Source organism: Nerophis lumbriciformis, linkage group LG38 (assembly GCF_033978685.3).
Source record: "Nerophis lumbriciformis linkage group LG38, RoL_Nlum_v2.1, whole genome shotgun sequence".
Taxonomy (NCBI): domain Eukaryota; kingdom Metazoa; phylum Chordata; class Actinopteri; order Syngnathiformes; family Syngnathidae; genus Nerophis; species Nerophis lumbriciformis.
The window spans coordinates 18,527,547-18,546,070 of NC_084585.2; the positions used below are offsets into that span (position 1 = coordinate 18,527,547).

An 18,524-nucleotide genomic window follows, 5' to 3' on the forward strand; every position below is an offset into this window, starting at 1 on the left:
TTACTATAGACTAGAAAAGCAGTAAGAGAGCACAGACCTCTGCCAGGCCCATTTCCCAATTGTAAAGAATCCTTTAAAATAAAGTCCTAAATCCATATGGTGATCCGGATCACCCTCAAAATCTAATCACTTGTTCCTTATCCCACTTCTGACATTTCCTTAAAGTTTAAAATAAAATCTGTGCATACTTTTTTGTGCTCTCTAAAGGGAATAATAATAAACAGAGTGAACCCTTTTGCCATTCATCCACTGTCTTTGTCTCAGTGGGTGGAGGCGGGGCCACTAGCATACACACAGAGAAGTTTAACCTCTTAACGTACACGTAAGGTAACATAGTAGAAATTATTTGGATCACCTCCTAAATCTAATCACTTACCCATACCATACCCATTTCTGACATTTTCTGAAAGTTTCATGAAAATCCACCCAAATATTTTTTTTTAGCTATGTTGCTAACTAACAGACGGACGTAAATTCCAGCAAATACATAACCATCTGGTGGAGGTAATAAAGCTGGTGCATGCTGCACACCCGTGACACAGCAACTACCATCTAATGGAGTTTTCCATCATACAGGAATTACATTACCGTTGTCTGTAGCCACAGCTGTTAAGGCCAATATTTTTGACCGAGAAGAAGCTGGGGACCCCAGTGTTTTTTGCTTTTGTGGAGGGACCATGCAACGGTCAACTCTTATTGACTGGGCAGTTAAAGGAGCTGTTTGCAACATTTACACAGATGTCTAGAGGGTGCCAACTTTCTAATGTATTTTACACAGTATATCCCGTCCTCTTACTCCTCCTCTCATACGTAATGACATTAATAGGTGCGTACGTAACACGTGTACACAAATTAGCTTTAGGTGTTGTTAGCTACGGTAATAGCAATTTGTCATTGAATGTATATTCTGTCATAACAACATAAATGCAAATTGTTCGTTGCTTCTCTTGAATTGCTTTTGTGTGTGTGCACACGCTCCCTGGGTGATGGACCACTCTAAGCACAAATTATTTTAGTTCGGGCCAGTAAAAGTTTTTGTTATATAAACTTTGTAATTGTGAAAAATAAAAGCATTTGTCAAAATAATTTGTTTTGTTAAACCACTAATGTTAACATAAACTAACCAGTGGTGTTCTTGTTATATGTTTTGCTTTTTAAAAAATGTCATTGTGAGGAAGTTGCAAACAGCACCTCTAATTGAATAGAGGTGTTATTGTTTAGAGCATTAAAAATATTTTACAGTGTCAATCAAATCTGGCAGTTCATTCTTGGGTGGCTTTCATTTCAGTATTTCCCATACATTCATTGATTTTTGGCGGCTCGCCACAAATAGATTTTGCGCTCCATGTTTTCCCTTGCTCATAAACACATTATTAATGGGATTGTCTGTACATCAGTAGGTGGCGGTATGCATTGTAATTCCGCTTCCTAACACACCTCATATGAACCTGGTCTGCCAGAGAATAAGAAGACTAGCCAGAGGGATGGCTGTTACCAACTTAGCTACAAACCCCGTTTCCATATGAGTTGGGAAATTGTGTTAAATGTAAATGTAAACGGAATACAGTGATTTGCAAATCCTTTTCAACCCATATTCAATTGAATGCACTACAAAGACAAGATATTTGATGTTCAAACTCATAAACTTTATTTATTTTTTTGCAAATAATAATTAACTTAGAATTTCATGGCTGCAACACGTGCCAACGTAGATGGGAAAGGGCATGTTCAGCACTGTGTTACATCACCTTTTCTTTTAACAACATTTAATAAACGATTGGGAACTGAGGAAACTAATTGTTGAAGCTTTGAAAGTAGAATTCTTTCCCATTCTTGTTTTATGTAGAGCTTCAGTCGTTCAACAGTCCGGGGTCTCCGCTGTCGTATTTTACGCTTCATAATGCGCCACACATTTTCGATGGGAGACAGGTCTGGACTGAAGGCGGGCCAGGAAAGTACCCGCACTCTTTTTTTACGAAGCCACGCTGTTGTAACACGTGCTGAATGTGGCTTGGCATTGTCATGCTGAAATAAGCAGGGGTGTCCATGAAAAAGACGGCGCTTAGATGGCAGCATATGTTGTTCCAAAACCTGTGTGTACCTTTCAGCATTAATGGTGCCTTCACAGGTGGGTAAATTACCCATGCCTTGGGCACTAATGCACCCCCATACCATCACAGATGCTGGCTTTTAAACTTTACGTCGATAACAGTCTGGATGGTTCGCTTCCCCTTTGGTCCGGATGACACAATGTCGAATATTTCCAAAAACAATTTGAAATGTGGACTCGTCAGACCACAGAACACTTTTCCACTTTGCATGAGTCCATCTTAGATGATCTCGGGCCCAGAGAAGCTGGCGGCGTTTCTGGATGTTGTTGATAAATGGCTTTCGCTTTGCATAGTAGAGCTTTAACATGCACTTACAGATGTAGCGACAAACTGTATTTAGTGACAGTGGTTTTCTGAAGTGTTCCTGAGCCCATGTGATGATATCCTTTAGAGATTGATGTCGGTTTTTGATACAGGGATCGAAGGTCACGGTCATTCAATGTTGGTTTCCGGCCATGCCGCTTACGTGGAGTGATTTCTCCAGATTCTCGGAACCTTTTGATGATATTATGGACCGTAGATGTTGCAATCCCTCAATTTCTTGCAATTGCTCTTTGAGAAACGTTGTTCTTAAACTGTTTGACTATTTGCTCACGCAGTTGTGGACAAAGGGGTGTACCTCGCCCCATCCTTTCTTGTGAAAGACTGAGCATTTTTTGGGAAGCTGTTTTTATACCCAATCATGGCACCCACCTGTTTCCAATTAGCCTGCACACCTGTGGGATGTTCCAAATAAGTGTTTGATGAGCATTCCTCAACTTTATCAGTATTTATTGCCACCTTTCCCAACTTCTTTGTCAGGTGTTGCTGGCATCAAATTATAAAGTTAATGATTATTTTCAAAAAAAAAAAATGTTTATCAGTTTGAACATCAAATATGTTGTCTTTGTAGCATATTCAACTAAATATGGGTTGAAAATGATTTGCAAATCATTGTATTCCGTTTATATTTACATCTAACACAATTTCCCAACTCATATGGAAACGGGGTTTGTACTTTATTGCTACATCTCGGAAGTATTCAGGCCCCTGTAGATACTTTTTCAAAAACAGTGACTTACTTGCTTGAGACTTTGAAGGACTAACTTAAAGACACATATAACTCTTCTCAACAAGCAGCAGGTGCTGCTGTGGGCCCCCACATCTAAAAGAAACGGGCAGCGTTGTCTTGTTTGTAATGTCGAGAAAAAGTTGCAACAGAAAAACAGTTGTAATGTATTTGTTTTCCTTCTTGCGATTTTTACTATTTTTATTTTCACGCACGTTAGTTCTCTCTTCTACAGCGTCCATTACAATTTCATGCACATGCGTCATGACCAATAATGCAAATTAGATTATGGCATCTTTATTTCCCTCTCCTACAGCATCTGTTACCTTTACATGCACATGCATCATGGCCAATTATGCATCACCCACTGCCACAAATAGATTGCAGTCCTGTAGGAAACACTGCATTAGATGTACCTAATGAAATGACTGCACTCACTGTCACCAAATAGCAACATTAGGCAATAAAACAGCTTGTTGTACATTGATTAAAGTGTGTTGATGTGTCTATTTAAGCATCTTAAAAACATAATACTTCAATTTTAGACAAAGGACACAGAATCTCCCTAAGATTGTTGAGATGAGAGCAGGTTGCACACATGTCTGTCCGTGCATGTCTGTCTGCACTGCAAACGTCAGATCGTCCAGCAGGCGTGTGTGTGCGCTTGTGGCTGTTTGATGTCCCTTTTTAATCCCCTTATTTTGAGCCCTCAGCAGCAGTCCTTAGTCGTTCTTTATTGTCATGGTTACAGGCTGGCCTCCGCACGCTCCATGATATTGGGCCCGAAATACGCCGAGCGATATCATGTGACCTGCAGGATGACGAACTAATAGACTTTATACCAGAGGAAGACGAGGAAATTTATAGGGTAATTGATTTGATTTTACCTGACAGGGTTTGGGGCGTTCATATGGACAAAAGTTGCAAGACATTAATCAGTTAATTCATCAATGAAGGGTTGAATCTTAACTCTTCAACATAGTATTTTGGACAACTCAGTGAGTTTGGTGTGGAAAAATTAAGAGCTATGACCTCAACTCTATCAAACACGCAACAGGTACAAGGTGTGTCAGAAAGTTCCAGGAATTTTGATCTCATCGTCCAGTCCTTGCCACAGAGCCAGGCCATCAACCAGCACGTCTACGAAGAGATCTTGCAGCATTTGCTTTTTTCGGTGCACAAAAATAGTTGTGGTAACTCATGGTTGCTTCACTGTGACAACACTCCAGCTCACAACACCCTAAGCAGAACTTTATTAATTATCACTTTTTTGAAGAGTTAAGATTGCAGTAACGACAGAGCTGTAGAGGGTCCTGGAAGAATCTTTTGCAGAAAAGGCTGTGAAGGTCCTTCCAGGGGGTTTATTTTCATTAGGACAACTTGTAGTTTGTAGAAGAAGAAATAAATATCTTCTTTCATGTGTACAGTTAAATATGTCTTCTGCATTTAACTCATCCTCTTAAAGAAGCAGTGGGCAACCATCGTGTGGTGCACTACCAAGGGACAACATCCAGGTCGTAGGTCAGCATCTTGGTCAAAATGTGTGAATGCAGTCTTACCCAAGACACTAAATGGATTGAGGAAGCGGGATTTGAACCAGGAACCCTTTGGTTACTAGACAACCTCCTGAGCCATGTAGCTCCCAAAGTAACAGTTGTACTGAATAACAGCAGGCCTGGAACTTTTCTGATACACTTTGTAGATTTTAAGCCAACGTCAGTGATGTCTGACCTCACAAATCACCAAACCAAACAAAATCTACAACATTTTATAGAAAGTTTTCCTTGAAGAGAGGAAGCTGTGATAGTTCCAAAGGGGGTGACCATGTCCACCTTCTTCCAGGTGTCCTCAAACTTTTGTCCATATGTAGTACAGTGTCTACAATACATTTGAATGCTTATCCTGTAGTTTTACTCATTTTTTGACACTTTTCTTTTTGCCATGTTTAATTCACACATGAGTCACACACGCTCATAAGTCAGCTTTCTATTTCTCTTCATATCAAACCTAAAACCAGACTTAACATCAAACACTTTTAATGTGTACTGTCAGCAATGAACGTGTCAGGGTCTCATTCTGTTTACGCCCCTCAGCGTAATGGCGGACTCTTTGGCAACCACCTCATGAACGGAGGTCATCGGCGGTCCAATGGCCACCAGACCAACGCCACGCAGCGTCCCCTGCAAGTGCAGCCGCCGCCTCACTACGCTCACATGGAGCAACCAGTCGGGCGGCTGTCTCGAGCCAACGCCATGTCCCACGGCAACCACCGTCACCACCACCACCACCATCACCACCACCACCGCCACCACAACAACTCCTACGGCAAGTCTCCCAAATCCACCAACATCAACCTCAACAACGCCAACAAGTCCAGTCTACCCAACGGTGGGCACCATCGCTACTATGAACACGCCCCTCCCAACGGGTACTCGGGACATTGTGGCTCCTACTATGACTATGAAAAGCCTCATACTCCACAAGCTCAAAGGTACCAACACATTAATCATTTGGTTCTGATCCATTCTTCTCCAGCTAAGAGTTCATTCAGCAGCCATTTGTGTTCCTGTCATGTTGTCTTGTTGCTATTATCCAATGGGCAGAAACATTGAATACAAAATGTTTTTACAAATGCATTTTTAATCATCCACCAACCCACTAACTACTCACTTCCATAATAATTTGGAGTGAATGAGAAAGTATTAAGATAACATATGTCTGTCATTTATCAACATGGGTGCATATTGTGCAACACAGCAGCAACAGAACCAATGTAATATTTTGAGGGTGCAAACTGCACAGTCAACATGAATAGCGCTTATGAGTTGATTGTAAACAGTACAAGTGGTATCACGCCAACAATAATGATATCCAATCCAATCCAATCCACTTTATTTATACAGCACATTTAAAAAAAACAATAGAAGTTTCACAAAGTGCTGCACAAAAGTTGATACATACATACTAGGACAGTCAGTAATACAAAACATTTAACTATAAAATAATAAACACATACAATACATCAGAGAAAAAAAAATAGACTAAAATCACACAACTCTCATCTCTCATGCTGGTTTAAAAGCCAAAGAGTTAAAATATGTTTTAAGAAGTGATTTAAAACTCATTAAAGAGGGAGCCGTTGGAATAACAATCGGGATATTGTTCCAAAGTTTTGGAGCCAAAGCAGAAAATGCACGATCACTTCTGGATTTTAAACGGGTTTTTGGGATGACAAGAAGAAACTGATCAGCTGACCTCAGAGACTTTGTGGGGGTGTACATTTTTAAAAGTTCTGACAGATATTGTGGCGCTAATCCGTTAAGAGATTTAAAAACAAACAAGAATATTTTAAAATGAAGTCTTAAAAAATCTAAAAATAACATTCCACTACAACTGTATATGCTCAAATAGCGGCTATAAGGCTCTACTCGTCAAAATGTGCTAGCTTGGTGCTAATTTACATTGGATATGCCATAAACAGTACATGCTACTGATTAGCATGAACGATTTTACATGGCAATTTCAACACCTCCAAATTTGACGGATCAAAACTACAACTAAGTTGCACGTTGCAATCAAACATCGGATGGCTAAAAAGTAAACTGGATGCATGCTTGCTGTGATATCTTTTTGGAAATAATATGGGCAATTTCCTGGGAAAATGTGTATGATAAAGGAATTTTCATTTCAATCACAAATCCCGTTAAATAATTTTTTTCTAAACCTATAAAAATACATGCGTTGCACTGAATGGAACCTATATCTTTTGCCCACAAGACACTGTCTTTAACCAATGTGCCATCAACTCTGACATTTAGCTCCTCTGGTTATCTACTTTAATAAAAGGCTTCCTTGTGATGAACGATAATTAATGATAATATTGCACAAATGCAAATGAAAACAATTATGGGTTCCTTCACAGCGTTTATAGTTGAAAAATTTGTCAAGCTAGCTCATATAATTTCTCCCTCAATATTACAAAAAAGAGTGAGCTGCTGCCTGCTCTTCTTTAGTCAAATAATTGTGTCCCATTTGTCAAGATACTTACACAAAATGTGGATGTTTGAAAGATATGTCCAGCCAACTCTCTGGCGTTGTTAATCTGATTAAGTTACATAACATGCAATTTACCGCGCTCCATGCACTGCATAGTCAGTGACACATGTAAATGAGACTTGGGAGTTTAAGAAAACGAGATGCAACCACCGTACAGCATTATCAGCTCAGTGTTAAATAGAAAAAAATATATACAGTATATTACTAAACAAATTAAATATTTTTACCAAATGAACACACAAATTTGTTTTTTTGGTTGTTTTTATTGGTGCTATTTCAACTGTACTTGTTTTTTTTACATAAAATTATACTTTGTTTATTTAGAACTTAGCCTTGCTTTTAAATGGCCAAAACCTTAATAGTTATTTTTATGTTTGTAACAGCCAAAAGAGCAGCATAATTACAGTATAAATACATATTTATAAATCAATTAGTCATATTTGTTGTTAGTAAGCACATACTGTACCTACAAATATCTCAAGCTGAATTTAAAAGTTGATGGCACAATTAGAGGCACTGAGTATGTGTACGCTTGATAATTTGATTAGTCAGCTAATTGTTAAGATAGTCGATGACTTGTTGACTATCAAAATAGTTGTTAGTTGCAGCCCTAGTTGGTACTGTATTGGTTCAAATGAGAAAGGTACCTATCCCTATCTGTGATAGACATCTTTGAGGGGGATTGTCAAGGAAATGTTATGGGTGCGTCCATATTCACTGGTTTTTGCCATTCGTTGGGGGTCTTGGAATATAACCCCTGCAACTATCTGCAGTCTACTATACAGGTGAACGAACGTACCATAGATTATGTTTATCAGGGATGTTAAACACTAAAACTTGTACTTCACTTTTTGCTCCATTGAACTGAATCCCTAAGCTGGATAGAGTGAACTGTGCAGCGAAAAGCCTCATGATTATTTGTCTGGCAGAATCCATCTTCTTATCTAACCTATCGTTTTTTTCCCCGCCAACCTTTACCCATTCCTACACAAACACACTTCATTTCATGACAAACCAGCAGTGCTCCTTGTCGTCAGCCACCCTTGGGTGTTATCTTTGTTTTCCTCGGCATCCATTAAGCTTGCCAGACAATTTCATTGCTGCCGATGGAATTGTTGAGCAACACTAGGGCGGACGTCTACCCTCATGCTTTCTTCCTCCTACATATATATTAGAATGCTGTATATGTTCCATATACTGTATGACATACAGTATATGTCACTTTTCTCCAGCCTTTTTCTCTCTGTGTTTTCTCCTTTCTCCATCCTAACCCAAATGCTTTCTCTTGACCACCCCTCTACCGTCTTGGACAGAAGGCGCTACTATGAGACCTATGTTAGGTATGTTGCTTTTTCAGGCACCGGCGGTAACAGAATCGAGGGTCTTTGTTCCCTTGTACTTCTTTCATGTTTCACTTAGTTTGGATCTGTGAATGGCTGCACCCCCGCTAGACTATGCTAACGTGCAAAATGCTGGTCTCGTCCATGTACATGCCTTTGTAAAAAACACACAAATGTGAGGTAATGTAAAACGTTCTTTGAAAGCGGCCAGCATATTGTGGACAATCTTGTTTTTGCTGCATGTGGCTTATAGGTTTGTGGCCACTGCTTATCATTTAAGCTCATCAATGTAAAAACAATATTGCAGATGCTCTTTGCGGCCCAAAATATCTGCTTGCCGTCTTTTAAAATGTCACAAGTACTGCAACCGCCTGTCAACTTGAGTCTGCATGGCAGTGCATGAGCCAAGTCCAGTAATCCTCCCCTCCTTCCATATGAAACATTCACACTCTGACTCCTCCTCCCTGGTGTCCCTTCAGGTCCAATGGTGGGGACAGACGCCACCCCACCATCCGCAGAGAGGAGGAGTTGGATGAAGACCGCCTTTCTGGCGTGTATTACAGCGGGGAGGAGTTTTATGAAGACGACAGCATGCTGTCAGGGGACAGGTAGGTCAGTAAAGAATAGGTTTTTACAAGACGCATTATTTTATGATGTGATATGTTGAAAGGTACCAGAACAGCGACACAGAGTATGAGACTCCCAAAGGCTACCATCACCCTGACGGCTACTATGACGACGATGAGCAGCCTCTCTACCACGACTCCAGGAGGTCACCTAAAAGACGCTTGCTGCCTGCCACACCTCAAGGTTTGCCGGGTATTGACCTGCGGCATGAGTTGTCTTTACTTCTTTATCAAAATTAACACTACCGTATTTTTCGGACTATAAGGAGCACTTAAAATCCTTTCATTTTCTCAAAAATCGACAGTGCGCCTAATGTACGGAATAATTTTGGTTGTGTTTACCGACCTCAAAGCTATTTTAGTTGGTACATGGTCTATTAATAAGTGTGACCAGTAGATGGCAGTCATACATAATAAATACGTGTAGACTGCAATATGAAGCCAGTAAACAACACTAAAACTTTAAATGTTCCATTGAGAATATAAAACATGACACACGGCGCTCAAAAAGCATGAAACCGCACCGTTTGATGGATTGTCGGCGCGTTACGGCTACAGTAGTCAGACTGCAAAATGGCACCTATTAGCAGACATTTTATCGGGCGTTTTGTTTCACAATATTATGCAAAACCAACTTTTCTTACCTTCTGGTACCTGCTAATGTGTATTTAGGATCTGCATTAGTCCTGAAAATTTGTGCGCATGCGCCTCTTTAGTCCGTGGAGACACCATTGTCGATAAGCTTCTTCTTTTTCTCTATCTTCTTGTTATGGGACATTCACCCTCTGCTGTTTCCATTTCTAATATAAAGTAGTGTAAAGTTGTAACTTATATTTGTCAGTCGACTCGCTATAGAAGCGCTAAAAGTGCAGTGAGTTTACATTATTCACCCACATAACTTTAGTTATTAGAGAGTTCCAGTCGGACGGTCTTTCACTGGACACATATCCATTTCGGTAGGTGAATGTTCAATTGTAGTCAGAGAAAGGTTGCATGTTTTCCTCCAATCACATTTTCGCTCAGTCATTATATTACGTAAACAGGTGAAACTCATAAAATTAGAATATCGTGTAAAAGTCCATTCATGTCAGCAATTCAACTTAAAATGTGAAACTAATATGTGATTTTAACTTATGACATACAAAGTGTCATGCCTCTATTTAAAACAACTTTGATGATCATGGCTTACAGTTTAAAAAAACACCACATTTTCTGGGATTTTCGAATTAAGGTTTTCATAAGCTTTAAGCAATAAACATTAACATTATATCAAAAGAAGGTTCAAAATATCTAATATTGTATGCCATGAGTCTATGTCACCTTGTAAATCTAAACAAACCTTTGCACTGTATATTGCACGGTATATTTTCTAGGTAGATGACAAAGATTCCTAAAAGTTTTAAAAATGTTACGAAATGTCACTGTAGAAGTTGCTTCCTAGCAGTTCCACTGTAGACACGGCACAGGAGCCAAGCGTGCAGTTTTAACAAAGGTTTAATGTGCATAGATTTTTGTCAAAGTCTTTCTCCAGCAGAACGTGACTTTTCAGTCACGTCCGTATCCTCTCTCTCCTCCTGCTCTCGGCCGCCTACTATTAAAGACAACAGATTATTAGATTAACACGTACCACCTGGGAAATCTAATCACCTGTCAGCTGTGTCTCGCCGTCAGCACATGCCCCGCCCCCATCCGATGGTGCTCGTCCTCAGCACCACAGACAGAGGCGGTGACCTTTGCTCCTGCAGGCGCGCTGGCCACACCTCCCTCCACAGTCACATTCTTGTGTAATTTCCACATGTTTTATTTTATTAAATTCTACAGATTTATTAAAAAAAAAAAAAAATCTATTTTCTAAATATTTTTTCTATGCCATGTGTCTAGTAAGACCTCACAATTTGCTTTGTAAAGTCATGTTAGCTCTAAACTAAACAAAATTGATGCTAATCCATCATATTGTTATGTTTTTTTCCAAATAAGAATCGATAAATGAACCGATAAAGAACCGAATCATTAAGCAGAATCGAAGTGGAATCGTAACCGGAAAAATGTTATCAATTCCCATCCCTACTTATTATAACCACCCATGTGTTATTTGTGATGTTAAAAGTGAAAATGTGTGTGTGTGTGTGTGTGTGTGTGTGTGTGTGTGTGTGTGTGTGTGTGTGTGTGTGTGTGTGTGTGTGTGCGTGTGTGCGTGCGTGCGTGCGTGCGTGCGTGCGTGCGTGCGTGCGTGCGTGCGTGCGTGCGTGCGTGCGTGCGTGCGTGCGTGCGTGCGTGCGTGCGTGCGTGCGTGCGCGCAAGTCGGAATTGGTTAATATTGATTACACTTTTCTGTTGTTATACTTGCTTCACTGCATCTGGAAAGTATTCACAATGCTTAATTTCTTCCACATTTTGTTCTGTTACAGCCTTATTCCAAAATGGAAAAAAAAAAATGTTAGTCCTCAAAATTCTACACACAATAACCCATAATAACAATGAGAAAATGTTTCAAATTTATCAAAAATAAAAAAAATTATTCACAGCATTTGCTCAATACTTTGTTGATGCACCTTTGGCAGCTATTTGAATTTGAGACTTTAGTGACGTATATTTTATTTATGTTAGCAGATATCTCCATATATGGTAGAGGTTTACCCGAGGAGCTTTGTGCGAGTCCACTTTTTTTTTATCCAGTTGTAATCCAAAGTTGTAGTCAATAAGATCCTACTTTTTTTCTCTATCCTCTTACTGTGGGGAACGCTGGCTCGTACATGCACATGCATGCTAAAATCCTCCGCTGTTGCCATTAATACAAAGTAGCGTATAGATCTAACTTATATCTGTCAGTAGACTGGCTACGGAAGCGCTAAAAACTACAACATGGCTGACTGGGTCAGGGGGCTTGGCCTGCAGGAGGAATTTAGCACCTCGTTTAAGACATAACGGCACATTCTGAAAAGACGGTCAGAAAGTTAAAGTTAAAGTTAAAGTACCAATGATTGTCACACACACACTAGGTGTGGCGAGATTATTCTCTGCATTTGACCCATCACCCTTGATCACCCCCTGGGAGGTGAGGGGAGCAGTGGACAGCAGCGGGGGCCGCGCCCGGGAATAATTTTTGGTGATTCAACCCCCAATTCTAACCCTTGATGCTAAGTGCCAAGCAGGGAGGTAATGGGTCCCATTTTTATAGTCTTTGGTATCACTCGACCGGGGTTTGAACTTACAACCAATGTTCCCTCTAATTGTTCATGTGTCTGAGCAAACACAAAAACTCCCTGAGCATTCAGTGGAGCACATGTGAGCAACATCACACGTGGCAATACCAGCAGCACACCTGTCTCAAACCAATCTTTTATAATAACACTCAAATGAGAGGAGTCATTTTTATGAGAATATTTAGTAATATTAGTGATTTGGCCCACTTGTAATGAAAATAAAAGAAATCTTGTTTTTCATAAGCTATGGATTAGTATTGTACAATATGTCTGGGTGGGGGTCCTGCTTTGGAAATCATTTGTACCCCTTTCAGAGATCACATTTAGTTCCCCTTAAACATCCTCACGTTGCACAATGAAAAGTAAGCATAGGATGAAGTGTGCATTCCTGTAACTTTCTCTAGTAACAGCATTCCATGATTAATATCAATAAATTAACATTAATAATAAATGACAGTAGAATAAGCACACATATGACTGAGGAGTCATAGTGTAACTTTGTGTGGCGTTTGAGTTGTCCGACTTTTTGTGTGGCCATAAACGCACCAGTGGCTTAGTGCTATGCGTGTTGGTGACAGTTGACAAGTTGGTTTTGGCCTGGTTTGTACGGCAGAAAATGACTAGTTTTTCGAGATAGAAGTTTTTTTACTCATGTTTTTGGTGTGGTTATGGCCGAATATAAACAGTTTTGCTCAATAAAGTGATCTATATAATTTCTGTCCTCGAAGCATCTCGATAGACGTGACAATAATTGAACGGTGTTCAATTGAACGGTGTTGACGAACACCGTTAGGGCCGCTTGTTGTCACTGTCACTCAGAGTTGCATTGCAAAATTACACATAATAAATGTGTTTATTTTGTTTAGAATTCAGATGGGATTTGATTTGGTGCGCGGCATATATTTGCTGTGCGCAGAGGACGCTTGAGCAGTGCGCAATTGCGCAGGTGCGCACCTTAGAGGGAACGTTGCTCACAACCTACCGATCTCAGGGCGGACACTCTAACCACTAGGCCACTGAGTAGGGACCAAAGAACTACCATTGCATGTTATGTAGACTACAAGGAAGTTGTTTTTATCATTTAAAAAAAAAATCATAATATAAATTACCCCTCTAAGTTAATGGAAAAATAGGCAAAATGGGCAAGATTTGACAGGGAACGCCCAAGTCTAAGTGTTGCTCCACCCAGAGTGCGCATATTGGATGAAGGCGCGCAGTGACAGACTAAAATTGAGGTGGAGAATGCTGCGTGGCCAGAATCCGCGCAATTGCACAGCTTTTTTTATAGTTTATAGGGCCCTTGATTTATTATACGTGCAAATCAAACTGAGCGCTCGCCGAGGTCACTCACTGGTTGCTGCGTGTTGCACAGGTCACAGGAGGCCGTCTTTCAACTTTGAGTGTCTGCGCAGACAGGGCAGCCAAGATGAGCTTCCACATCAGCGCACTGCCCTACCACTGCACCTTATGCAGCAGCAGGTAAACAAGTTCCTCCAGTGGTTGCAGTTAAAGAGCACACTTCAGCCACTTTAGCTCTTTTTTTTCATGCAGTCATGATTTATTCACCCACCAGGTCATGGCCGTAGCAGGACTGGACTCCAGCAGAGCCCACCGCCTTTCCCCGACACGCTCCACCCGCTCCTGGGCCACACCCCCTGCCACCCCAGCCAGTAAAGACCAATCGCCGTACTACACCCCACTCATCCGCGTGGACCGCCCGAACAGGGAGAGCATCGCCAGCAGCCACGTGTCGGTGCGCAACAGCTCCTGGTACACGGACGACCCCGACTTCTCGCAGAGGACGTACTCGCCCATTCACCTGCATGTGCCGCCTGAGTACCACAACCAGTACCACCATAAGAGAGGCAGCGCCACCAGCCTGGTAGAAGCGGTGAGTTTCTGACTGAGGTTCGATCTGAAATTTACATGTTTATAATAAGAAATGCCGCTGGTGTAGTCATGCAGAGGAGCGAACAATACACTGCAAAAACTGAAATCTAAGTAAGATTAAATATCTCAAATAAGGGTGATATTTGCTTATTTTCTGTCTGATAAGATAATTCTTCTCACTAAACAGGTTTTATGTTAGTCTTTTACTTGTTTTAAGGGTTTTGGTCCTAAATTATCTTAGTAAGATATTAAAGCTTGTTGCTGAGATTTTATGACCTATATTGAGTAAAACATGCTTGAAACTAGAATATCAACTGTTGCAAAGCTGTGTCATCAACACTCACAATTATAAAACTACTTTTTTAAAGTAATAATTTCTTACTTCAAGCATGGAAAAAAAAAATCATGATGCCGAGCACATATCATAATGTCAAGATAATGGCACTAGCATTTACTTCATTTAATAATATTTTTCAACATATTGAGCAAAAAGGTCTCTTTTTTTTATATACCAAGAAAATTGCACTTGTTATTAGTGAGAATATACTTATTTTAAGGTATTTTTGGGTTCATTGAGGTTAGCTAATTTTGCTTGTTTTGGAAAGTCTTGACAAGCCGGATTTTCTTGTTCTATTGGCAGATAATTTTGCCTAGTTCAAATAAATTACCCCTAATTTTTGTAATTTTTTTTCTTGTTTTTGAACACTGACTTTTTGCAGTGTACTTCCTAAATGTTCTGCGTTGCAGTTTAAAAGAGAAGCTGAGACGGAATCAGCGCCAATTTTAGATGAAAGCAGATGTAATCTGGAAAGGGGTGTCCCAATCCGGTTTTGATGTCAGATTTTGGTCTGATTTGAGCAAAAATCAAGTATCCGCTTGCATCTAAAATCTCCAATATAAGCTCCAATACAAGCAGTCCTGCAGTATGTTTACTTGTGCAAAGCTGGACAGCCAGTTAACATCTAAATGTCCTCTAATAAGCACACAAGGTTGGTCTTTTCTTCTATTTTAGTCAAGTCATTTACAAAAAGTAAACATGGTAGGCTATAAGCTACAATGAGCTAGCAGCTACACAACAGCTAAGCACACAATAGCACACAAGCTAGACATGCGCAATAATAATTGAACAATATTGCAGTCTAAAACAGCACATTTGTCAATATAAACAAGTGTCAAATCGTATTACTTGCACATACAAAGTCTCTAAGGCAGAAGCATAGGTGAAATGATCCAGTAACAAACATGTCCGCATCAACCAACTTACTGTGTCGTGAGCTCAACTTCATAAATTATTGTTACCACCAGCTGTCATAAGGTTAGTGTTTTTTCTTGCCTGCCATAGTTCTTTGAGTAATGTTGCTTGATCTTTCTTAACATTCCACACTACAAAATAATACAAGTATGGCTGATTTGTGCTCAAGTCGTATCAGATTAATATCGGTATCGGCCAATACTTAAGGTTTCAATATCGGTCTTGTATCGGGACACTTCTAAATCTAGTACTTGTTTTTTTGCTGATATCGCACTGATAGTAGTAGAATTATTTTTAAAAACTAGCTTCTGGCCGCATTTTGGACACCCCTGATTTAGCCTGACTGCTCCCCATAGTGGTTCTAAAGGGAATGTTGGTCACGTAAAATTGTCTTTCTTTTTTGTTTTTGGAGCAGGTTTTAATATCAGAAGGACTCGGGAGGTACGCCAAGGATCCCAAGTTCGTTGCCGCCACCAAGCACGAGATAGCGGACGCCTGCGAGATGACCATAGACGAGATGGAGAGCGCCGCCAGCCACCTGCTTAACGGCGGCATGGCGCCGGTTATCAACGGCGTCAATGTGTTCCCTCTCCTGACTGCGGGGGGCTACGAGCCGCAGGACCCGGCGGCCAGCTACAGCGACGAGGAGCCGGAGACGGAACCTAGGGCTCCCTATGAGGAGGACCTGGCAGACGAGATGATTTGCATCACGACTTTATAGCAGGAGACGCTAGAATCAGTGAAACTAAGACACGTCGTATTCTTAGGCTTTGACCCAAAGAAGTGCCTTCAACACTGAGGAGGGAAGGCGGGGAGGAAAAAAACACGCCAGGAAAGTTCTCTTCCTGCCAGCGAAGGACGTCACTGCACCAAGGAGGCCGACCTGACCTTCCTGTCAAAGGGCTTGGCCTGGGGGTCCGGGCAGCGAGCAGCGAGGGCTGCTCTGATCAGGTGATGACAATCAAATGAACGATGTCATTACCTCAGTCACTTTATTAGGGTTTGGCATATCATGCAAGTTTTCAATGCAAACATACAAAGGTGTACCCCCCCACCCCCTACACACACACACACACACACACACACACACACACACACACACACACACACACACACACACACACACACACACACACACACAGTCTTTCTCTTCCTTTAGTCTCATTGGATCCCCTCGTCATGTGACTCCTGCTCCCAACATGGTACATGTTACTTCTGAGGCGTTTGTGATAAAAGCTCGAGCAGGCAAGTTGTTTGAGGAATATTTCCTAGCTGTAAATTGTACAATATGCTGACAAGAGATATTCTATATTTTCTAATGATCTATCCTTTAAAAAGATCAGCAATATGCACCATACTGATGTGCTACAATGCCCATTTCGTTTTAGTTTCTGTCCTAATCAAGATGTCTTTGAGGTTTGGCATGTGTGACAAGTGCACAAGCGAATGAATAGGACTTCTACGCACAAGTGTCGTTGTACTGTGGAACCTCCAAAGGGTTTTGTCACAATTACGACTTGTCCAGAACTCATTCCAGGGTCAAACTATTTACTTTTTTCTAACTTCAGTAATTAACTGTACCGGCGTTTAAGAAAAGGAAAAGAAAGTAAAACCCCACACACAATGATGACGCCTGAACAGTGTTAGAAAAAACAACGTTACATAATAGCTCATTACATTTAATAGTTACGAGTAATCTAATTATTTACTTTTACATACATAACAACGCTTTTACCGATACGTTTGATGTAAGTTCTATGTCAACAAGACAGCATCAGAAGCCCAGCGAGTTCAATGCAGGAAGTCAATTTTTATTAATGAAAGCAACAACCAGCACCACATTAAAATAAACTTGATATTAAATAGGAAGAGGCAACATCACACAGCAAACACACAACATGTAAACAGACACTCACAGGCACACACTCCTACTACTACCACTACGAGGAAATAATAAAACAAAAAAATCAGTGATTGAAGTGACAAGCTTGCAATCGTACCGTTTGTGGACAAGGAGACTACAGCCATCAATCTGTAGCGCTAACACAATCTAGTGAAAATGTTCAACACTGCTCGCAAAGTGCCGCTGCTAAGCTAACAAACACAACTGAGCTAAAATTCTGCTCTGTCTGAGCGCGCTCTCGCTGATGTCATATGTCAGTTTGCACTCTGCTTTCATGAAACATCTCTCAAATGCATATGCTAGATGTTTGAAGTATTTTCCAAGTAACGCATGAATTATTTTCCCAAGTCAATAATTACATTAATGCAAGAGTATGTTAGTAATTCAATTACCTTTTTAAGTAAGTAACGAGTAACTATAATTACTTTAAAAAAATAATTATCTGAAAACTGCGCCTGACAGACAGGACATGCAGTGATATTGCCACTTTGTGGTGTTTTGTAGGGTTAGGGGTGAGTTTTGACGCTTGGTTCAAACAAGTTTTGTTTGACTTCTGAGGTCAATCATCATAGAAGATTTTGCTTGAATTCCGAATATTTGTCTCACTGTCAAAAAACAGTGAGACATACCAAAGACTATAATAATAATAATAATAGGGATTTATATTGCGCTTTTCTAAGTACCCAAAGTCGCTTTACATGTAGAACCCATCATTCATTCACACCTGGTGGTGGTAAGCTACTTTCATAGCCACAGCTGCCCTGGGGTAGACTGACGGAAGCGTGGCTGCAATTTGCGCCAACGGCCCCTCCGACCACCACCTATCATTTATCATTCAATTCACCGGTGTGAGTGGCACCGGGGGCAAAGGGTGAAGTGTCCCGCCCAAGGACACAACGGCAGCGATTTTTTGGATGGTAAGAGGCAGGGAGCGAACCTGCAACCCTCAGGTTTCTGGCACGGTTGCTCTACCCACTACGCCATGCCGCCGCATGGCGACCAATTACCCGCTTGCTTGGCACTCAGCATCAAGGGTTGGAATTGGGGGTTAGAAAATAATTTTAAAGGTATAATAAACCTAAAACTAAGCAAAAT

General features: G+C 40.7%; 1 protein-coding gene across 4 annotated transcripts in view; it reads left to right on the forward strand.

Annotated features, from left to right (window-relative positions):
• cacna1da (calcium channel, voltage-dependent, L type, alpha 1D subunit, a) overlaps window positions 1–16,674 on the forward strand; it is a 179,313-nt gene extending 162,639 nt beyond the window's left edge. For 3 of the 4 annotated variants that reach the window (XM_061932765.2, XM_061932766.2, XM_061932767.2), the window contains 8 exons: window positions 3,911–4,027; window positions 5,253–5,650; window positions 8,529–8,555; window positions 9,035–9,163; window positions 9,226–9,374; window positions 13,757–13,863; window positions 13,958–14,275; window positions 15,942–16,674. In XM_061932765.2, coding sequence (XP_061788749.1) covers window positions 3,911–4,027; window positions 5,253–5,650; window positions 8,529–8,555; window positions 9,035–9,163; window positions 9,226–9,374; window positions 13,757–13,863; window positions 13,958–14,275; window positions 15,942–16,247 — 1,551 coding nt within the window. In that variant the 3' untranslated portion in view covers window positions 16,248–16,674. The remainder of the gene's footprint in view (window positions 1–3,910; window positions 4,028–5,252; window positions 5,651–8,528; window positions 8,556–9,034; window positions 9,164–9,225; window positions 9,375–13,756; window positions 13,864–13,957; window positions 14,276–15,941) is intronic. The other variant, XM_061932764.2, reaches the window with a different exon arrangement.
• The last annotated feature ends 1,850 nt before the right edge of the window (window positions 16,675–18,524 follow it).